General features: G+C 39.0%; 1 protein-coding gene across 1 annotated transcript in view; it reads right to left on the bottom strand.

Annotated features, from left to right (window-relative positions):
- The window catches only part of LOC306880358 (nesprin-1-like), a gene marked incomplete at its 5' end in the record, with an annotated part of 119,973 nt that overhangs the window by 78,434 nt on the left and 17,885 nt on the right, over positions 1-23,654 (bottom strand). Inside the window, 27 exons of the mRNA XM_079433854.1 lie at positions 528-887; positions 3,361-3,525; positions 3,626-3,935; positions 4,614-4,786; positions 5,113-5,386; positions 5,524-5,685; positions 9,988-10,193; positions 10,418-10,530; positions 11,716-11,923; positions 12,149-12,352; positions 12,470-12,571; positions 12,679-12,861; positions 13,632-13,796; positions 13,885-14,035; positions 14,441-14,620; positions 15,523-16,148; positions 16,244-16,397; positions 16,521-16,687; positions 16,822-16,945; positions 17,047-17,234; positions 17,898-17,996; positions 18,098-18,325; positions 18,468-18,618; positions 19,540-19,700; positions 19,786-19,926; positions 23,148-23,243; positions 23,463-23,618. Of these exons, the coding sequence (XP_079289980.1) occupies positions 528-887; positions 3,361-3,525; positions 3,626-3,935; positions 4,614-4,786; positions 5,113-5,386; positions 5,524-5,685; positions 9,988-10,193; positions 10,418-10,530; positions 11,716-11,923; positions 12,149-12,352; positions 12,470-12,571; positions 12,679-12,861; positions 13,632-13,796; positions 13,885-14,035; positions 14,441-14,620; positions 15,523-16,148; positions 16,244-16,397; positions 16,521-16,687; positions 16,822-16,945; positions 17,047-17,234; positions 17,898-17,996; positions 18,098-18,325; positions 18,468-18,618; positions 19,540-19,700; positions 19,786-19,926; positions 23,148-23,243; positions 23,463-23,618 (5,247 nt within the window). The remainder of the gene's footprint in view (positions 1-527; positions 888-3,360; positions 3,526-3,625; positions 3,936-4,613; positions 4,787-5,112; positions 5,387-5,523; positions 5,686-9,987; positions 10,194-10,417; positions 10,531-11,715; positions 11,924-12,148; positions 12,353-12,469; positions 12,572-12,678; positions 12,862-13,631; positions 13,797-13,884; positions 14,036-14,440; positions 14,621-15,522; positions 16,149-16,243; positions 16,398-16,520; positions 16,688-16,821; positions 16,946-17,046; positions 17,235-17,897; positions 17,997-18,097; positions 18,326-18,467; positions 18,619-19,539; positions 19,701-19,785; positions 19,927-23,147; positions 23,244-23,462; positions 23,619-23,654) is intronic.

Here is a 23,654-nt window from a genome sequence, read left to right as displayed (position 1 = left end):
AGGAATTACAGAAGCTTCAGTCTGGATCCAACCCTTAAATGATCTGAGATGACCGAGCACCTGAGAAAAGATAATGCCAACCCCTCAGAGGATGCCAAAGCTCAGACAACATACAGAATTACCACATTTTGCCATAAATTAAATATATTAAGGTTCTGGAATATATAAATATATTGTGGAAACTTAATTTCCTGTAGAGCTGCTTTGCAAGGATTTGTATCGTAAAAAGCGCTATACAAATAAACTTGAACTTGAAAACATATTTGGACTCACTGTAGTTTATGAGAAAGAGCCAGACATAACAAAAACAGACAAACAAGAGAGGAAAGGAAGATGCCCTGTACTGTATAAACATTATTTTCTGGCTATAACCTAACCTTGTAAATGAGTGTGTGTTGTTACAAAATTATAAATTTCTTCACCAAACTGTGTGACTTTCCAAACGGTACGTGTGAGAGCTTACATAGTGTACACTGTAATTAAATAGCATTTACCTTATACACTCCCCCTTCATCTCTCTCAATTACCTTGGCGACCGTCCATCCCTCCACCGCCGCAGCTCCGCTATTCCTCCGCTCGGCGCTGCTCAGTCCCTCGCTCCACTCCTTCAGCTGGCCCTCCAGCTTCTCCATTTCTCCCTCCAACTGCGCTGTCAGCCGTGTCTGCTCCCGCTCGGCCCCTGTCGCCGCTGCCACGGCGGTCTCGAGGGCGTCGCGAGCTCGTAGCGAAGCTCCTTCCCACTGGTGCAGCGCTCGCGCCAGCGCCGCCACTTCTCCATCCATCAGCTCACAGCCCGCCGCCGCCGTGTGCCTTCCGGCTCTCTCCGCGCTCAGCCGCACGCGCCGCAGCCGCTCGCGCCCCTCGCACGCGCCGCGCTCCAGCAGCTCCTGGAGGAGGGAGGGGGGAGGGAGGGATATGGAGAGAGAGGGAGGGTAAAGTTGCTACGGAAACTGCGGCATCGGTGGCTGCTTGTTATCCAAGTACTGCTGCCGCCGCTCGTGATTCTCACAGCGGTGAGACTGACTGACTGACTGACTGTTCAAGCGTGCTAAAAACTCTCACATCGGATCTGTTCCTCACGCTTCAGAGGATAAACTCTCCTGTCTGCCACCTCCCTCTTTTTTTATTAATCTCAATTACAATCATTTTCCTACATGAATATCTACTTGTTTACTTTTCATCCATTCATTCAGCAATGAGTAGGTATTATCCAATGTAAAAAATTTTTTTTTAATAAATATTAATATTTTTGCAATGAAATGTTTAATTTATATATATATATATATATATATATATATATATATATATAGTTATTAATAAATTAAATTAAATGTTAGTTAAATTAAACAAAATTAAAATGAAATAAAATAGCAGAGCAGAAAGTTGCAGTTTAAAAAAACAAAACAAAAATTAATAAAAGTGTAATATTAATTAAAATTATATACAACTATTTGAAAATCTGGAATCTGAAGGTGCAAAAAAAAATCTAAATATTGAGAAAATCGTCTTTAAAGTTGTCCAAATGAAGTTCTTCTTAGCAATGTATATAACTAATCAAAAATTAGGCCCAAGTTTTTATATATTTACGGTAGGAAATTTACAGAATATCTTCATGGAATGTGATCTTTACTTAATATCCTAATGGATCATTTTGACCCATACAATGTATTGTTGGCTATTGCTACAAATATACCCATGCTACTTATGACTGGTTTTGTGGTCCAGGGTCACATATGCATTCTTATTTATTTTCGTCATCAACCATACAAAAATATTATGACAGATTATAAATAAAATTGAAAAGCAAACATAACAAATTTATTTCAGGCATAACAGCTTTCCACACAAAGTTATGCTTGTTCTAAAAAACGTTTATGTTCATTGTTCAGTGAAAACAGATGGCATTTTAAAGTGATGATGATCCCTTAAAAAATGAACCACAGCTTTAAAGGTAAAGAGATGGAAGCACTTATTTGAATATAATTTATTTAAAGTGCTGCTGTGTAGTCTTATTATCCTTTATCGCATCTACCACTCTCATTCTTCCTGACTGGCATTGATTATCCAGGGAGAAACGTGCAAACAGCATAGAAATTTCCCACCCACCCCCCCTTTCTTAACGCATCTTATTGCTCTCTCAGTGCCTCTGGTACTTTTCTCTCATTGTCTTTCTCATCAAACACACACCCTGTGTTATTATGGAGATTTTCTTTCTCATCAAACACGCACACAAAGTGTTATGGAGATAAGCAGACAGTATAATGAGCTAATCAGCACAGAAATATTGCAGATCCATAACAATAGTAAAATGTAAGCATCTGCATCCATTGATTGTAGTCCTGTGAGAGTATATAGTACAAAAACTCTGACCTTGGAATGAAGCACACAGTTCTTTTCCCTACTCACATAAATGTGCAAACATTCGACCACACACATACACTCACAGTTTAACAATCAAATGCTCCATTTAAATCTTTTTATACACACAGTTATTTTTGTTTATTCTGTGCATTACTTTATCGTAGATTTATTTAACATTCTGTATTCCTTTGTAAACTGTATAAATAAGCAAACCAAGTGCCTCGCTACTGTCAAGAAACATCTAAAGACTCCTTTGTGGGCACTTTTTTTCCCACTAATTTCACTATTTCAGGGAATTCGGTATTACAGCACTTCTTGTTGCATTCCTCTTCATCTGAATGTCATTTTAGACTAAAGTTTCTGCTAACTGGATCATTTAAACTGTAAGTTGTGTATGTGTATAAAGCTGTTGTATGTTGACTGGCAGCTGTTGCAGTACAATTTCTCTCATGGGGTTTATAAAAAATTATATCTCTCTATCTATTTACACACACTCACACTCACATAATCATATGTGCAGATGAAATGCAATTATGCATTCATATGATCAGTGTCTCACATAATTTGACGTGCAGTCTCACACCATCTCATCTGCTTCAAAGAATGTATTTGTTCTTTTCATTTCACACCATTCACAGTGAAAGATGATGTTTGTAAATGAGTAAAAACTATTTGCAGGTTCTTTCTATCATTTTCCACAGAGGTTGTTGAAAAACCCTTAGAGAGAAGACAAGCTTGTTCACAAAAAAATGGTGTTTAATAAATGTGCAAAAGCTTTGCAGAATTATGAAAATGGAATGAAGTGTATTTAAATTGCATGCTTATGTTATACAGATGTGGACTTCGTTAAACATAATGCAAATGAGAGTCTGACACAAAATAACATATTCAGTGATATGACATGCTATACTACATTTTTCAGTTTTAAAGATAAAGCTAAAAAGATTTAGGATAAAACTGACCAATTTTTTTTAATATTCTTTAATTTAATTATCTTACCCGAACTTCAGTCAACCTCCGACTTAAGGTTGGAGAGTCACCGGATGGGTCAGAGCATTGCTGAAGCTCCTCCCCTACCACCATTAGCCAATCAGTGAGCTCCCTGATTGTTTCCATGTACTTCTTATGTTCGAGAACAACGTCCTCTGACAACCTGACTCTCTCCTAAATAAGATAAAATATTCATTAACTCATTTAAATTTTAATAAAAACACTCTCGATAACTATTACACCACAACTATCCACTAGACAAACAATACTTCACCTCAGCTGCAGCTTTGACATCCTCAAACTGTGCCCTGAGGAGAATCATTTCTTCCTCCTTAAAGACGGGGTCACCGGTGCGTTTGTAAAGTTCAGCCGCACTCTCCTCCAGATAGCACAGTGCTCCCTGGTGGTCCTCCACATCTGATGACAGCAAGCGCAGTCTCTCCAACTGCTTTCGTTTCTCCCTAAGTCCAATCTGGGGCTCAAGAGGACCTTTGACCTCCAGCCCTACTCCCTCCAGCCATCTCTGCAGCTGTGCACGAGACTCCACGAACAGATCCCACTGATTAACGGTCCATTCCAATCGACTACAACACAAAGGACCGATAAGAGGAAGAAAAATAAAAATATATTTTTTTATTTTATATTCTTACCATTTTTACAGTATATATTATTCAGTATATTAAGCAAGATAGATAGATAGATAGAATGACAGAACGATAGATAGATAGAATGACAGAACGACAGACAGACAGACAGACAGACAGACAGACAGACAGACAGACAGACAGACAGACAGACAGACAGATAGACAGATAGATAGATAGATAGATAGATAGATAGATAGATAGATAGATAGATAGATAGATAGATAGATAGATAGATAGATAGATAGATAGACTATAACAATTCTGCAGCATGAACCCCATTCTCAAACCATGACTGAATTATTTAGCAGATAATTAGAAAAAAACTGTTCCATCATTACACCCTTGGTGTAAATTGAAAATGATAGAGCCAGATAATAACTTGGTTACCACAGTGATGATGAGTTTAATTGAATAAAAGTGCAGGTGCCTGGCACCTGCAGTCAAGCACACTAACCAATTTAAAAACAGACCACTATGCTCCCACTCTTATCACTCTTGACCAAAAATACCTCAATGGCCCTGGTAATTATATTACTATTGATGTTTCCATTATTTTAATTTAAATGACCTAAACTTCTGCAATGATGGTCATTTAACAAGTTACCAACAGGTTACCTGTGGCAGCTCATAGCTCTCAAAAGCAATGCCGCCCATGCATCTTCAACTTCCTGAAGCTTAGAGCAAATCACTCCTCGTTCCACTTCTCCACAGCTCTTGATGACCAGCTCTGCCTTTCCAGCCGCCATGTTGAGCTTTACCTCGCCCTCTCCCTTCATAAGCAGGATATCCTGGATGAGAGGAAACAAACAAAAGTCACAGCTACTGTACAGATACAGACCAGCCATTCTAAAAATATTGCTTCCCCTTAAACAATATTGGGGAAATGTCAGTTGAGTGTTACATGTAAACCATATTTCATGGATGACAGGACAAAAATGGCCAAAAATACATAGAATAAGGAAAGGTATAAAAATATAGCTTATTTTACATTAAACATAACAATGAAATGCAAATTATATTTTCATGACCTTATACAAAAATGATGTCTTTTCTTCAAAAACCCCAAAATGTGTTTTTTTCCAGTTGTTGTTTCCTACAATTTTTCTGCATGTACCTGTGCTCGCTCAAGTTTCTCTTCCACCTCCTTTTTATTCCCCTCCGTGTTCTCCAGTTTCTCTAACTTCCTCTCAACATTCTTCAGCCATGTTTCCACCACCTTTAGTGCTTCCTCAAATGCCTGGTACTCCTGCAGGCTGCGGAGTTGACTCCTGGCCTCCTGCAGCAAAGCCTCGTGGTTTGAGAGCAACTCTGCTGCCACACCATTCTCTGATCTAGATCCTCTCTCTGTTATGGTGAGAGAGCACTGACACAGACGCTCAAGAGATGCCCTGTGAAAGAAAAGATAAAGGCAGCTCAGATTTATTTGTGATACACAAGTATATATACATACACGCACACACAAAAGTAATCACTTATAACTGGAACATTCTCCTCACACACATGCACACAGACTGTCCATATGTACCTCCTAATCAGCAGCTCTCTGTGGATTTCTTCCACTCTTCTCAGCTCTTCTGAGCAGTCGGGGGCTGCAGACTGACTCTCAGCCCACAGAGGAGCATCTGTCTTCAGCCTCACCTCCAGCTGTTGCAGCCAGTCGCTCAGCTCCACCACACGAGTTTCATACCTTAATAAGACCAAGTACACCGGATTTACCACCGGAAGTACACTGATTTAATTTCCATTCACAGTACAGTACATAAAGGTTATTGTCACATTGTACCACTTTATAGGCTATGATATTGTGAAAGGCTCCTTTAGCACAAACTCCAGCATCAGTGCGGTGTGGCATGGAAGCGATCTGCTGAGGCACTACTGAGCCTTCAGCTCGTCTAGATTGACTGTTTCTCATCTTTCTCTTGAAAATATCCCATAGATTCCATATCAAACACAGTAATATCATGGTCAGCAAAGCAGGGGTCATCTGGGTTTTGGCACTGTGGACAGGTGCTAAAGTCCTGCTGGAAAAGGAAATCAGCATCTCCATAAAGCTTGTCAGCAGATGGAAGCATAAAGTGCTCTAAAATCTCCTGGTGGATGGCTGCATTGACTTTGGACTTGATAAAACACAATGGACCAACACCAGCAGACGTCACGGCACCCCAAATCATCACTGACTTCGGAAACTTCACACTGGACTTCAAGCAGCTTGGATTCTGTGCCTCTCCACTCTTCCTCCAGACTCCTTGATTTCCAAATGAAATGCAAAATTTACTTCATCTTAAAAGAGGACTTTGGACCAATGAGCAACAGTCCAGTACTTTTTCTCCACAGCCCAGGTAAGACGCTTCTGACATTGTCTCTGGTTCAGAAGTGGCTTGGTAGCCCTTTTCCTGAAGACGTCTGAGCGTGGTGACTCTTGATGCACTTACTCCAGCTTCAGTCCACTCCTTGTGAAGCTCTCCCGTGTTTGAATCAGCTTTGCTTGACAGTTTTCAAGCTTGCGGTCATCCCTGTTGCTTGTGCACCTTTTCCTACCCAAATTCTTCCTTCCAGTCAACTTTGCATTTAATATGCTTTGATACAGCACTCTGTAAACAGCCACACCTTTCAGTAATGACCCTCTGTGACTTACCCTCTTTGTGGAGGGCGTCAATGTTCGTCCTCTGGATCACTGCCAAGTCAGCAGTCTTCCCCATTATTGTGGTTTCAAAGAACAACAGATACCCAGAATTTATACTGTAGGGATGGTCATTAATTGAAACTCAAATGTAAATATTCTAATATTTTGAGATATGATATTTGACTTTCATCAGCTGTAAGCTCTAATCATCAAAATTAAAACAAAAAACTTTTGAAATGTTTTACTTTACATGTAATGAATCTAAAATATATGAAAGTTTCACTTTTTGAAATAAGTTACAAGAAAAAATGAACTTTTTCATGATATTCAATTTTTTTGAGATGTACCTGTACAATGTCAGCGCCAAAGAGGCATTTCAAGTGTTGTGTTTTGGGATACACTATCGAACATAGGAGTCTCCATAGACTCCCTCCATCTGAGCCGCTGAGGACACTGTGGCCCCGGAAAAAATCGTTACAGTCCCCAATACGTGTAGGGATCTTCGTGCGCGAACGCCTGCTCCAGACAAAGTAAGTATCACGCATTTGTTTTCCAAATTGCCCTTCTGAAAGAGCTTCTTGGCACTCTGTAAGGCTAATGATGCTAAAGCTACCATTGTCTCTGTCTGTTTTCATGAATGATCGTGAATAGGAATGTGGTGGTTAAAAGTTGCATATGAAAGCAATGTGAGTCGATCGCTTGAGTTTGTTGAGCTCATAATCACGAGTGGGACTTATAAAGTTTGTGATAGCATGCCATGCACCATGAGACCAGCTATGTTGTTATTTTTATCCCGCCGTGCTACCTGTCTGTGTAATTCACAAATGCCAATTTATTATGCACAGTACAATCAGATGACTGACTTTTTAACAGAGTACGTTTTCTGATAACAGGCTTGTACTAATAGTGAAATTTTTATTTGCAAAGGCTAGCACTGCTAATGCTCTCCGCCCTCTTATCCGGGAGCACCAGCTCATTTGCATTAAAGTAACATACTCAAAATCAGAGCGTTTTGGCTCACACCCTAAAAGTGGCAATTTTAACAAGCTATAAAAAATGATCTGTGGGGTATTTTGATGCTAAAACGTCACATACACACTCTGGGGATATCAGAGACTTATTTTACATCTTGTAAAAAGGTGCCTAATAGGTCCCCTTTAATTACAGAAAACTGAAAACACTTCAAACGATGAATTTGATAAGCAATTCCTAACTTTAGCTCTCAAGATGCAGTCACATTTACTGCTTTTGTGTGAAATACAGGAATAATGATGACAAAATATACATAAAAAAATAAATAAATTAAATAAATAAATATATATATGTATATATATATCCCTGAATAACTGTCTTACAAACAGGTCATTTTATTATATTGAAGTGTTATGTTACATTAAACTGGCAAACAAAACTACGCTACAGAAAACCATTAAAACTACAAGACTTTTTTTTGCACTATTGTTTTTGCACTATTGCCAAGTTACAAATCTCCACCCACACAAAGGACACAGACAAAACAAGAGGTTTGCTATTGGCCGTAGCAGCAAAATTTTGTGTCAAGGTTCAGCAAACTTGAATCCTAGGCAAGGCAAGGCAAGGCAAGGCAAGTTTATTTATATAGCACATTTCATACACAGTGGTAATTCAAAGTGCTTTACATAAAAGAAAGTGAAATAGACATTAAAATCAATAAAAACATGGAAATAAGAATAATAAAAACAAGGAATTTTAAAATGATATAGAAAATGATTTAAAATAAATTTAAAGAAAATGATTATACATAAAATGTATTGCAGTCAGTTCGGACATACAGCACAGTGCTCATTCAAATGCACAGTTAAACAGGTGAGTTTTGAGTCTTGATTTAAATGTTGCTAATGTTTTAGCACATCTGATCTCTTCTGGAAGCTGGTTCCAGCTGCGGGCCGCATAATAGCTAAAAGCAGACTCCCCTTGTTTTGTGTGAACCCTTGGTATTTCTAACTGACTCGATCCTAATGATCTGAGTGGTCTGTTTGGTTTATATTCAGTGAGCATATCAGCAATATATTTAGGTCCTAGGCCATTGAGTGACTTATAAACGAGTAAAAGTACTTTAAAATCAATCCTAAATGTAACTGGAAGCCAGTGTAAGGACCTGAGGACTGGTGTGATATGCTCAGATTTTCTGGTTCTAGTCAGAATCCTGGCAGCAGTGTTCTGGATGAGCTGCAGTTGTCTAATGGTCTTCTTGGGAAGGCCGGTGAGGAGACCATTACAGTAATCCACCCTGCTGGTGATAAAGGCATGAACAAGTTTCTCCAAGTCTTGATTGGAGACAAAACATCTAATTCTTGCAATATTTTTGAGATGATAGTATGCTGATTTAGTTACTGCTTTGACATGACTACTGAAACTAAGGTCTGTCTCCAGAATCACCCCAAGATTTCTGACTTGATTTTTAGTTGTTTGACCCCTAGAGTCAAGGTATGCATTCACCTTGAGAACTTCATCTTTGTTTCCAAATGCAATGACTTCAGTTTTCTCCTTGTTTAACTGAAGAAAGTTCTGGCACATCCAACTGTTAATTTCATCAATGCATTGGCAGAGGGAGTCAATGGGGCTGTAGTCATTTGGAGATAAGGCTAGGTAAATCTGAGTATCATCAGCATAGCTGTGATAGGCAATTTGGTTCTTCCTCATTATCTGACTTAGTGGGAGCATATACAGGTTAAACAAGAGCGGTGCAAGAATTGAGCCTTGTGGGACTCCACATGTCATGGCCGTCCACTTAGACTTATGCTCTCCTATACTCACATAATAACCTCTCCCTTCTAAGTATGACCTGAACCATTTGAGTGCCATCCCAGAAAGCCCGACCCAGTTTTCCAGTCTCTCTAAAAGTATGTTATGATCGACAGTGTCAAACGCAGCACTAAGATCTAGTAGTACCAGCACTGATATTTTGCCAGAATCAGAATTGACGCGAATATCATTTATTATCTTAATGAGTGCTGTCTCTGTGCTGTGATGTGCTCGGAAACCAGACTGAAAATTGTCCAGGTATCCATTTGACTTTAAGTAGTTGTTCAGCTGATTAAAAACTACCTTTTCAATAATCTTACCTATGAAAGGAAGATTTGATATGGGTCTATAGTTGCTCAACATGGTGTTATCAAGATCCTACATGAAATTTGCATAAGCAAACTACATATTCTTTAGTGTGACAAATAATGATCAATGGTAAATGTGACCACATTTTTATTGTCCATACTCTTAGACTCCACCCTGTTGGGTATGCTGTTATTTGTCTTGAAATTTTGTAAATAATCAAGATATAATGAATATGTCTGAGCTTAGATTGTAGGCTCAGAGAGCACAACTTACCCATTTAATAGGTTGGAACTTTCCTCCAGGGCCTGTATGCGCTGTCGGCATTCCATAACAAATGAATCCAAGGCATATTGACAAGAGTCCAGTTGCTCCTGTATGCTTCCAGTCCCACATTTGCTGAGGTGCAAGAGGAGTCTCTCTCCATCCTCACAAACACGGGCCAAGCGCTCCTCACCCTCCATGACTTCCTCTACTGCAGTCTAAAAATGAGGGGATAAATGAATCCTATTACATGAGGGACAGAATGAACCATTGTTATTAATAATGTTAAATGGCTCCTAATCCCAAATTTCAAATCCGGAATAATCCCCTATTAGTTGGAGGTCTGAAATCATTGTTTCACTACTGATTGGTAGTTGCCTTATTGCTATGCTCTGGTGCAATGTTTTATTACATGGCTGAGTCATTTGTTGTATGACAGTACCTTGAGCTTTTGTTGCTTGGCTGAAATAGCAACAGCATCTCCTGTTTGCTCAAAGCAGTCCTTAATTCCAGCCCTCAACTCAGACAGCCAACAGTGAAAAGCATGTGCTTTCTCTAGCAGAAGGAAAGACAGAAAGAGAATGACAGTACATAAGACGACGTATATGTGAGCTGTTGCTGCATGCGGACAGATGGACTGTGTAGGTGTGTATGGATGGAACAGCTCTCTGTTGTCTTAGTAACCACCCTCAACCAATTCCACCGGGAGCAGTTATAATGTCAGAGGGAGAGGCAGTATCTGAGGCACAGGTTTGTGTGGCAGTCATGTTTTTAGGAAGTGCCGTAAATTTATTTATTTATGCTTGATCATTTCAATCAAGCATAAATAAATAAAATATCTATAATAAACTATTCATGAGCAATTTTAATAGCAAGTGGCTTTAAAATCCCATCTATAGCCTTAGTTTACTTATAACTGACAAGTAAACTATTGTTCCAAATTTTAGGGTCAGTATTGTTTTTATAAATTAATTAAATTATCTTTTTTTCAGCAAAGACACTAAATTGATCAGAAGTGATAGTAAATACTGTAAATGTTGTTCTTTTGAATTTTAAATTCATCAAAGAATACTAAGGAAGAACGGTTCCCAAAAATAGGTGTGCTGCTTAATGTTTTCAACATTAATAATAAAACAAGTATTTTTTGAGCACCAAATTAGTATATTAGGATGATTTCTGAAGGATCATGTTACACTATAGACTGGAGTAATTAAAATATAGCTTTGGCATTACAGGAATACTGTAAATTACATTTTAAATTGCAATTATATTCCATAATATTGCACATATATTACTGTTTATAATATACAATACTGTTTTATTGCATTTTAATCAAATATATGCATCCTGGGTGAGTATAAGACATGTCTTTCAAAAATATATATAAAAAAACAAAATAAAACCTTGGAAGTGTTTTATAATTTAATTAATGTTAAATACATTACTATTGGTCACACTTTATTTTAAGGTTAAATTCTCACCATTAACAAACCATTAACTATGACTTTTGCCTCAAACTCCTAATTTGCTGCTTATCAATAGTTAGTAAGGCAGTTGTTAAGTTTAGGTATTAGGGATGTAGAATATGGTCATGCACAATATGTGCTTTATAAGCACTAATAAACAGCCAATGTGTTAATAATAGGCATGCTAATAAGCAACTGAGAATTGGTCCTTATAATAAAGTGTTACCTTAACCTTACTATTCATTCATTTATTATTATTTACTGTTACACTCACCATTGAAGCACTGCAGAAGAGCATCCTGAAGAGACCCCAGGATCTGGCTGCGGCGTTGTGTCACTTCCTCATTCCTCTTGACCAGGTGGGAGACAGCGTCACGCAACAGGGTCAGGTGCTGAGTTGGATACGTTCTACACAGTGCTCTGAGAGACTCACTTACTACATCCAGACTCACCTCTAACTGTTTCTGTGACCTCTCAACCTCCTAACAGAACAGGGAGAAAAAAAACAGGGTGTATCATTTTTAATTGAATGTTACACGGTAATAAAGACCCTTCAAGACTCCCACTTGAAATTAACTGGTGGGCTGGATAAATCATTGGGAATTTCATCATAATATTTGACTTGTATTGTGTATAACAGTCTAGCTTAGCCTACTTAGACAGAATTCTGCCTCGGTATTTAAATAAAATTCAGCCAATTCACTAACCTTGATCTTAACAAAATTCTCTGGGTCAGAGGATGATGAAAACTCTGATAGCGAGTCCTCTGAGGTCTTCAGCTGCTCTGAAATCTGGGAAATTAGGTCTTGAAGCTGCTGCTTCTGGGAGTTGAAGTCTTTATACATGCCTTTGGTCTGTTCATACACCTCTGCAGCATGGGAAATCTGCTTCCTCAGATCTGCAGCCATCACCTCAAAAGAGCAAGAACACGTGCTAGGTTTACAAGTGGCCATGAATTGCAGTGTGTTTTTAATCTTTTTACATTCTAGATGATGAAACAGCACGTCACAACCATTGCTGATGATTACCTGCAGTTCAGTGTGTATGTGCTGGGTTTTCATCAGTTCCTGTAGCTGTGTCATTTTTGCCTGCAAGGTCTTCAGTTCACCTTCTTTATTATCCAACTCCAGCTGTACAAACACAGAAATTCTGATTCTTATTTTAACATATTTTAGTATTTTGTCATGTTATGGTTTCTTTTACAACGTTAAATTTGTATTGGCTAAATAGATCTCACCTTGAACTCATAGAGGTGTTCTTCCATGTCATGAGTGGAGAGGAGACTGGCAGCTCCCTCACTGAGCTCACTGACAGAGATGGCACTCCAACACTCAATGTCATTGGCCATTTTATTAATGTCATTCCACAGCTCAAGAGAGTGAGTGTAAAGACTGATGTCTGCATCCATCCTCTCAGAGATCTGCACAATAATGAACCATAAGTGCATCATGTACATAATATGGTGTAAACAATAAGAAGAACACAGTTGAATGAGTAGACATGCTCATTTCACCAGCAGAATAAGGGATGCATATATTTCATATTATGCATCACCATCCAGGCGATATATGTCTAGAATTTTCTTTGTACTTAGTATACCTACTACTTTATCTATGTTTGAAAATTTTAGTGCTTTTTGTATCATGTTTATGACTACGTTTGTACATTTCAGTGCTTCAACCTTCTTTCTTTTCATCAATACTTTTTTTTTGGGGGGGGGGGGGGGTGTTGTAACATAAAAACAATAAATAAATGATAAATATAAAGAATAAAGTATGCATTTATACTGTAATTCTGGCCCGTATCAAAAAGACAATATCTGTATGACAACCAATAAATGGTCAATATCATAAATCTATATATTTTTTACAATATCAAAATTAAGAAATTAAGTTCTGAAAAAACTAAACTGATAGAAAATATTAATACATAATGATTTTAACTAGCTCCCATTTCACATTGAGTGCCTATTCTCAATGTTCTCATTAATTTGTTACACAGTCATTTGAAGGAGCAATCATTCTTAATGACCAATTCAAGTTTTCAAATGAGCATATTTACATGTTTGATGATAGAAAATGCTTCCCCTGATTTGATACATCCCTGCCTCAAGTTATTTCATAGTGATGGGGACTAAACCAAGCATGCCAAATGATGTCTAACGAAAGGCATTTACTGTAATGCACTCACATCCAGCCACTGATCAACAAGGGCATCTATCTCCGTTGTGACATTTTCACTCTGAACGCTTTCCTCTGGAAGCTTCTTCAATACGCCAGTCAGGTGTTTGCCTGAACCAATGAGCTTATTCAGGTCCTCCTTAGTGGCCACCAACTCTGGCCTCACTGCTTCCAGCTGAGCAAACAGAGATAACCTTATTACCTGTGTGCTTGTTATCATAATCTAAATCTGTTTAATAGGTCGCACACACTGAGGCACTAACCCGTGACAAAGCTCTGCGGATATCCTCTGGGTTGTGTGGGTCCGAGTGGGCCACTGTGATGGCATGAGCTCTCTCTACGACCGAGCTGATCCTGGTTCTCAGGGTCTGATATTCCCTACAAAGCTCCAGTAGGTTTGCACAAAGGTCATGGCTGTACGGGAACAAACACAAGCAGCCGAGTCTCAGATTTCAGGCACGAAGTGAGGGGAACGTCTATAGAGCTTTGCAAACACGCACTGTAGTCAAGTTTTGGCAATAGCTCAAAACACTCTCCCCTTTCTTCAGTTTCTTTAATCCAAAGGATAATCTATTTAGAGATTCACCCACATATCCATCAAACAACGCACACACAATAAACCACATTTAAATCGCATTTAAACATGGCAACAATCACACCCTGTCAAAACACCCATCCATCAATGCACTGGCCCAGTCCAGCCTCTCCCTCCCATAAGTCATACATATCAAGTTCAATTTGACAAACCATTCATCTATCCAAACATACTAAGTTTCAATGGGAACTTAGTGTATAAGGCTTGGATAGTGAAATACTCACTCCTCCACAATAATTGCCCTAATCCTCTCCCAGGTGGACTGGACCAAGGCTACGTCCCGCTGGGCTTCCAATGCCAGCTCAGGGTCTCTGTGGGCCAGTTGTTCTCCTCTTTCTCCCAACCACAGCTGGCTGTGCTGCAGGGCTTGGAGCTCCTCTTCCAACTGCTTCAGCAACCACAACCTGAAAAAAAACACAGAAAATTATTAAAACAGCATATCACAAATTCTGCTATTGTTACAGTAAAATTACAAAACTCGTACATTTACTCACAGTAACCAACTAAATGTGAAGTCCACACTGTATATTGTATATGAATGCTTCTACATATTATTATAAAACACATAAATTAATTCTGAAATAACTATACACACACACACACACACACACCAGGGTTATTATAGTTTTTTTTTTTTTTTTTTTAATCATAAAAAACTTTTTCATTACTAGAAATAAAATAATTCTCATTTCCAGTCAATTTAATTTAGTTTTACTTTGTGTATTAAAATTACTAAAACTGAAATAAATTTTAGCAAAACCTATATAGATATAAGAATATAAGAAAAAAACTACTAAAAATGACACACAACAAAATTACTAAAACTGTAACTAAAATTAAAACGAAAATGAAGAATATAATTTTGTATTATTATTATTATTAATATATAATCTCTAAATAATATGAAAGATATATTTGCTTCCACAGTATTATTTATTTTATATATTTACATTACACTTAAATAACCACAACGCCAGAGTTAAGTTTAATATATAGAAATTATATTAAATATATATTATACATTTTATAAAACTGAGGTTTTAAGTGTTTATTTTGGTCAAAGTCTTTTGCTGATGTTGGGACAAATTTGTCTTGCAAATGCGATGTGGACATGATGCACTGTTCATTATCTCTGAAACATTTTGAACCCTGTTTACACCTCTATTTCTGTACAGTATGTAGCGCTGTCCAATTGTAATCATACTCAAATTGATTTCAATACCAGATACTAAATACCAGCCACATCATAACTGGTGTGAAAAGGCCCTAAAGACAGTAATGGCATAGAAAACATAAGTGCCTGTACCTCTGTTGAAAGGCATGCGTGCTAGCTTCTGTAGGCCATGGTATATTGGCTCTGTCTTCCAGCTTTGCCAGACTCCCAAGCAGCAGCTCCTTCCGTCCCCTAAAGAAACTCCACATGGTTGCTAGTGCCTCTGCCTCACTCTGCTTTGTCCCAATGCTTCTCTGAAGCACCTGGACACTCAACGCAACATCATCCACCAGCCCTCTGCAGGATGTTCTTTCCTCCTCTGCCATCTGTAAGTGAAAATGTGCTTTGTTCAGGATGATATCCAGGCTAATGGCCTGCACCTCCAGACAAGCTAACTCCTTGGCGAGGTCCCCAAGTTCCTGATTTATTTCCCTGACTTTGGAGTCATCCCAGCTCCCTCTTCCTTCAACAGTATCCTGGAATGTCTGTAGAGACGTTCTGACTTTATTGTAGGTCTCACAGAAGTCTTTTAGTTTGAGCAGAGCTTCATCCCGATGCTCTACTAAACTCTGAGTTTCACTGAAGAGTTGAAGGCAGTCTTCCTTCCTGGTCTGGAGATGCTGCAGGTCTTTTGGGGCTAAAGATGGGCTGAGGGCATCTAGATGTGGCTGTAAGGCCTCCAGTGACCTTCCCTGGGTCTGAAGGGACATCTTGTCCTCCTTTTAACCATTGGAGGAAACAGATACTTATATATTTTTCAATTTAGACATGAAAGGATGATGATTGGATGATATACTATTAAGACATAATGTACCTTGGTTTTGGAATGAGCAGACTGTAGATCAGTGATGCTGACTTTGCAAGTGCTTTGGATGTGCCTGAGGAAGTTCTCACTCCACTGAGTCAGAGCAAGCAAGATCTGATTGAACTGTTCCAACTTAGAAAGATGGGACTGAAGTTCTTGAATCCTGAAAATACAAAATTGAAGGTCAGCTCCCACCCATCCATATTAAAGAAATAATTTCTCATGAATATTTTATGAGAACATCAGCAAACAGGACTAAAAAGGCAAAAAATGATGTTGTTAGTACCTGAGTGGTATATTGGTACTGAGAGAACACCACCTCTCCTCCAGGTTACAGTCAAGATCTCTAAGCTCTGTGGTCCTTTCCTCTGAGGCCGAAGAGTACAGAGACTCTGCACGGGTCTCCAAACTTTCCAACAAAGCCTCCTGAGTGGGAACTTCTGACTGCATATCCTGGTACAACATACGGAGAAAAAAAATTATGGGTTATTTGCCATTAAAGACAGTTACCACATTTTCACACAACAGGATTTTAAAAAAAGCAACCAAGAGTGTTAAAAAAATCTCTAAAATGCCTCTGGCTTCACCTGTAGCATCAGAAGATGGCTGTGTAGCTTCACATTGTCTGTGGTCAGGTATGGAGAATCTGAACTGCACAGAGATTCGCACCTGTTCAACCAGGACTGCAAAAGTGAGAGATCTCTCTCATACCTAAAAACCAGAGTCAAAAAGTTGCGTTTTACATTAGTTTTAATTTGTGGAACAAAGACCTCTCAACACACACTTTGTAACAAATACATTCAAACACATGCCTTTGCCACAGAGTCAACAGGTTTTCCAGTTTTGATTGTTTTTCAGTGGCTTGCTGGCTATGTAATTTGTGAGCTTGCAGAAGGTCAGCCACAGCTTTCTCTAGCCGTCCGCCATCAGACAGCCTCCTCCAGCCCAGACTCAGAGACATCAGTCTGGGCCCCAGCTGCTGTAGGCGCTGCACTACATCCTGAGAATGAAAGAAATGCAGTTGGTTTCACAAAAATGTTACTCTAGCAGATTCAGGGGCCTTTAAATAAACATATATTTTTTAAAAACAACAGTTAAGAGAAACGTAACTGTATATGGTCTTGAATAGGGGTCTCATACTTATGGCCCACAGGCCAAATTTGGGGCTTTTCAAGTGTAAATAGTTTATCCTTTAAGCCAGTCTGCAAATTGATTTTTACTTTCTGTGTTTTGGTTTAGTCTTCAATAGTCTCTTAAGGATTATTAAACAGCAGTCAATATATTTTTCCACATGGCTTATTATAAAACACAAAGATGAACTGAAGCTGTATCCTAGGAGACGGCAACAAACAGACATTCCGCAGCTAATCCTTAATTTTATTTATCTGACTGAAATAAAATGTAATATTCAAAAATATCATACTGTACATGTGAACTGATTGATATATATTTTAGCCCTTTTCCATTTAAAGAATTTCCGACCAATATACATCAAAATTAGAATGTGATGATTGTATAAATAATGGTATTTGTTGAAGCTCTTGGTTAGTGGCCCCAGATTTGAGTTTGACACCCCTGGCCAATATGGTACAGTGTATATGTTATGGAGATTGTTTTAGTTGGGTTTTTAAGTCATCTGTTCCCAAACACATGTAATACTAACCATATGTTCATGGAGTGTTTTATATGTCATTGATGCTGATGTACATGAAGTAACTGGTACGTTCAGTTTTTCCTGTAGTCCATTCAGGAAACATTCCACCTAAGGTGCATGAAAACATTGAGTAACACACATCTAGAATGGCTTAAATAATATATCAATTCAGAGGAGTAGATAAAGCCATGTACTGTTTGTAGTGTCACCTCATTGAGATCTTGGATAAATTGTTTTGTATTTTTCAAGCTAGAGTGAAGCTCTGTTTCTTGTTGCTCCAGACTGTTTTTAAACTCCTCCCGGTATCTTCCAATCAGCATCAGACGTGCTTTAATTCGCCCTGCCTCATTAGGTGTGACGAAATGAATTAAGGTCTGAAACTCTGCCTCCAATCGACTAAAGACATCCATCTTCTCCTCTAAGCCCTCCTTCAGCATCTAAGAATGAGCGAAAAACAACCAGGAGACATCATTCACTGAGCGCTAAATGAAACCTATCATGTTGTCTGGTTAATTTGGTTATGTTTATTAAGTTACAGTCTTCTGATCCAGGTTTACAACATCCATTATCTCTGTTTACCTCCACAGTGTGTATCTGCTCATCCAGGTTGGCAGAGGTTCTGCTGAAAGCTTCAAGCTCCTTCTTACTATCACAGACCCAAGAGAAGAAAGCCTCAGACTCACGGCTGAAGCCTTGCCACCATCTGTGCATCATCTCCAGATCTGACAAGCTATTGAAACAGAGACAAACAGGAAAGAAACACCACTTGTGAAAAGTGGTCACTTCAGCATGCATTTAAAATGATAACCAAGGGCAGAAATAATATACTTTAGAAGAATATAATTAAGTGCAAAATGAATGTAATGTTTTCAGACACTTAATTTCATGTTATTTACACAATTAAATGAAAATGTATTATATTTTAAATATATATTAAATGCAATTAATTGACTTAAGATTTTTTTTGACATACTTAGATTTTTATTTTTAAATATATTATTTTTTAAATACAGTTTTAATGTGTCATTTCATAATTACTCCTATTGTAAAGAGTTAAAGTGTACTGCCAAATGTACTAAGAGGTATAACATAAATGGCAATCTGAAATATACTTTAATGTAATTTTTATTAAAAATTATATGTTATGTCATGTCATTTCATGACATGTATTTTAAATATATTCGTAATTACACATTTGTAATAAAGCTGCAATGTAGTACTAAAATCTACAAATTACAAACTATGTAAAAATTTAAATCTTTTTAAAAAAATTTAAAATAGTTTACATGTTGTTTAGTATGTTTAGTAACATGATGGTACATTTAAGTAAAAGTTTTAATTTGACATTGTTACAATTGGCACTTTTTAAAAGTGTACTTAAGTTTGTTACATAGTCATGAAAGTGCTCTGCACACAGTGTTTGATAGCATTTGTACACTTTGTCTGCATTATTAAGCACCCAATTCACTAGAAGATTTGATCAGAATGAGATAACATTGCAAATATGCCCAAAAATATAACAATTCTGGGTGAGGTTGTTGAAAATGCAGCAGACTGCCACAATCTGACATAATTGAAATGAAATATTCTTGAATTGTACAGTACATGTATATACAGTAGACACAGACATTTTGACTTAATTCTGTCTTACGTTTTCCTGAGGCTGGCCAGTATCTCCTGCAGCCTCTCGTTTGTGGACTGGGCCTGATCCTGTAGCAAGGACTGATTCTGAGAACCAAGTTTAATATCGGCTGCCTTCTTCACCAGGGACTCAGCTCTTACAGCAAACATGTTACCCTGCTCATGAATCTCCTAAACAAACACACACAGATATGAGTATTATTCTCAGCCCAAAGTTCATTAAACAAACTACTACATTTTCTGTCTGTGCTCTCACTTTAACATTTTTCATTTCAATCTTGAAGTTGTCCAGGCTGCTGAAGATAAGCTCCCTCTGCAGGATAGGACTGACAAGACAAACAAACTGCCAGATGGCCTCTCTCTCCACGTCAAACTCCTGCCATGCACTCACAGTGACCTAATGACCAATGAGAATCACACATCACTGTACCATTTCACCACAAAGTGTTGTAGAGGTGAAGCCAACTGAAAGTAATCTGAGTGATTACATTTCTTGCAGTTTTTCATGTTGCATTACAGGCTTACACTTTATGCATAAACAGTAAGTATGCACTCGAACAGTTGCCAAACAGTAATGATTGTCTGCTGGAAACAAGCTCGGCCCTCTGAAGAAAGGGGCATTTAAAGGTCTTTTTGATTCCACACTAACATTCAAAGTGCCCATGACTTTTCCAGTTGACTTACTGGATAAGGATAAAGTATAAGGTTATTTATTTATTTAACATTTATTTTATTTATTTATTTTTACAATTTATACTTAATCAAAAAATATTTTAGCTTGGCATAACAAAACAATTTAATTGAGAACTAGCATTAGTTACAAGATTCTATTTTTTTTAATATATTTTACACACATCAATCATATCAATCATAATTCAATTCTATATATATATATATATATATATATATATATATATATATATATAGAGTATCTCACAGAAGTGCGTACACCCCTCACATTTTTGTAAATATTTTATTATATCTTTTGATGACACTTTGCTACAATGTAAAGTAGTGAGTGTACAGCTTGTATAACTGTGTAAATTTGATGTCCCCTAAAAATAACTCAACACACAGCCATTAATGTCTAAACCACTGGCCACAAAAGTGAGAAAACCCCTAAGTGAAAATGTCCAAATTGGGCCCAATTAGCTATTTTCTCTCCCCGGTGTCATGTGACTCGTTAGTGTTACAAGGTCTCAGGTGTAAATGGGGAGCAGATGTGTTAAATTTGGTGTTATCGCTCTCACTCTCTCATACTGGTCACTGGAAGTTCAACATGGCACCTCATGGCAAAGAACTCTCTGAGGATCTGAAAAAAAGCATTGTTGCTCTACATAAAGATGGCGTAGGCTATAAAAAGATTGCGTGGTGGCCAAGACCATACAGCGGTTTAACAGGACAGGTTCCACTCAGAACAGGCCTCGCCATGGTCGACCAAAGAAGTTGAGTGCACATGCTCAGAGTCATATCCAGAGGTTGTGTTTGGGAAATAGACGTATGAGTGTTGCCAGAAGGGGTGGGGGGTCAGCCTGTCAGTGCTCAGACCATGCATCAAATCGGTCTGCATAGCTGTCGTCCTAGAAGGAAGCCTCTTCTAAAGATGATGCACATGAAAGCCCGCAAACAGTTTGCTGAAGACAAGCAGACTAAGGACATGGATTACTGGAACCATTGTGGTCTGATGAGACCAAGATAAACTTATTTGGTTCAGATGGTGTCAAGCGTGTGGCGGCAACCAGGTGAGGAGTACAAAGACAAGTGTGTCTTGCCTACAGTCAAGCATGGTGGTGGGTGTGTCATGGTCTGGGGCTGCATGAGTGCTGCCGGCACTGGGGAGCTACAGTTCATTGAGGGAACCATGAATGCCAACATGTACTGTGACATACTGAAGCAGAGACTGGGCCGCAGAGCAGTATTCCAACATGATAACGACCCTAAAAACAACCACTGCCTTGCTAAAGAAGCTGAGGGTAAAGGTAATGGACTGGCCAAGCATGTCTCCAGACCTAAACCCTATTGAGCATCTGTGGGGCATCCTCAAATGGAAGGTGGAGGAGCGCAAGGTCTCTAACATCAACCAGCTCTGTGATGTCATCATGGAGGCGTGAAAGAGGACTCCAGTGGCAACCTGTGAAGCTCTGGTGAACTCCATGCCCAAGAGGGTTAAGGCAGTGCTGGAAAATAATGGTGGCCTCACAAAATATTGACACTTTGTGCCAAATTTGGACATTTTCACTTAGGGGTGTATTCACTTTTGTGGCCAGCGGTTTAGACATTAATGGTTGTCACAGTGTTGTCACATGAAAAGATATCATAAAATATTTACAAAAATGTGAGGGGAGTACTCACTTCTGTGAGATACTGTATGTATGTATATATATTGTGGCGGGAGGAGCCAACGACAGACACAGTGGGCGTGGCGTCAAGCCTCGGAGAGGTTTTTATTAAACAATATATCAAAATAAAGTGTCCAAAGGGGGAAAAGTGTCCAAAATAAACGGGGATCTGGTGTCCTCGTCGTGCTGCGGGGCTGTGCAGGAGGGCAGTGTTCAGGAGGGAAGGGTCCAGGGAAGGGGCGGAGTCCGGTGGCCGCACGCGCTCCCCTCTCGGGGCCGGGAGCGAGTGGCGGCGGCGTCTCTGGCGCGGCTTCGTCCATCTTCGGGGTCCCGGCACTTCTGGGGGGACTCGGCGGCTCGGCATCCTAGCCCGTCAGCCGCCTAACGGGTGCGGCAGTCCTCCTCGACGCTCCCTTCCTGGACCCACGAGGACACCAGCGTGCATGCACGGGAAGAGACCGGTCTCCCGAGGAGAGGCGCGTTCGGCATTTAACGGCGGCGGTGATGAGGCTCTATTCACGTCAGGTGCGCCTCATCACACGCCGCCAGCCCTGGCTGTTTCAGCGCCCCTCCTCTCTCACACACCCACTCCTGTCGGGAGCCTGGTGAAGGGCGGCGAATATGGGACGGGGTGGTGATGATGGACAGGGGGGAGGCAGCCGACTCGTCACATTATATTTATATATATATATATATATATATATATATATATATATATATATATACACACACACACACACACACACACACACACACGCATACAGTGATGTACAGTTGAGGTCAAAAGTTTATATCCCCCTTTCAGAATCTGCAAAATGTTAATTATTTTACCAAAATAAGTGTGATCACACAAAATGCATGTTATTGTTTATTTAGTATTGACCTGAATAAGATATTTCACACTGAGGGACTCATATGCAACTATTACAGAAGGTTCGAACACTCACTAATGCTCCAGAAGGAAAAACCATGCATTAAGAGCCTGGGGGTGAAAACCTTTGAACAGAATGGAGATGTGTACCTTTTTGCAAATTTTTCTTAAATATCTTTTTTTTCATTTAGCACTGCCCCTTCAGAGTCTACAGAACATAGTTACATGTTTCCAAGAAGACTAAATAAGTAAAATTTACCCTGATCTTCAAATTCAAAAAGTCCCCCCCCCCCCCCCCCCCCCCCCCAGTGAAAGCTGTTAAGCTATAAGCTAAAATATGGAAATCTTTCTAATTAGACACATAATATGGCCTATGTACAAATATCATTACTTGACTGAAAGCATTACCTGCAGGTGTTTCTCGTGAGCTGCCCAGTCTTCTTTACAGAAATTACCTTGAGAACGGAGATCTGTCTCTTTTTTGTGCTGGGTTTTCATATTTTGCTAAGTACACACCATGAAAGAGTGAGACAGACAAGAGCGAGAAATGAAAATAGAAGGGGAAGACAAAAATAAAATAAATGATGATTCTGAGATTTTCCCCCTTGGAATATCATGCATGACAAAGAGTCACTTATTGACAGCAATCAGATTTGCAAATAAAATCGATGAGCAGATTAATCATGTCTATTGCATTATGTGTGTCAACAAAATGAATTCTACCTGGTGAATGAGGAGCAGCTGTTTGGCCTCTGTTACATTCTCTGCGTTCAGTATTCTTCTGTGCTCCTGAGTCTGGATCACCTCCTCTTCATTTACCTCCTCCTTCACCTCCTCTACAGTCTTTATGTTCCCTTCATTGACCACTGGACTCGGATCCTGAGAAAACAGTAAAAGAGTTTAACCATGCAAAAT

The sequence above is a fragment of the Barbus barbus genome, assembly GCF_936440315.1.
Source record: "Barbus barbus genome assembly, chromosome: 14".
Taxonomy (NCBI): domain Eukaryota; kingdom Metazoa; phylum Chordata; class Actinopteri; order Cypriniformes; family Cyprinidae; genus Barbus; species Barbus barbus.
The sequence above is the reverse complement of the archived record's forward strand: the minus strand, read 5'-3'. Positions and strand labels throughout refer to the sequence as shown.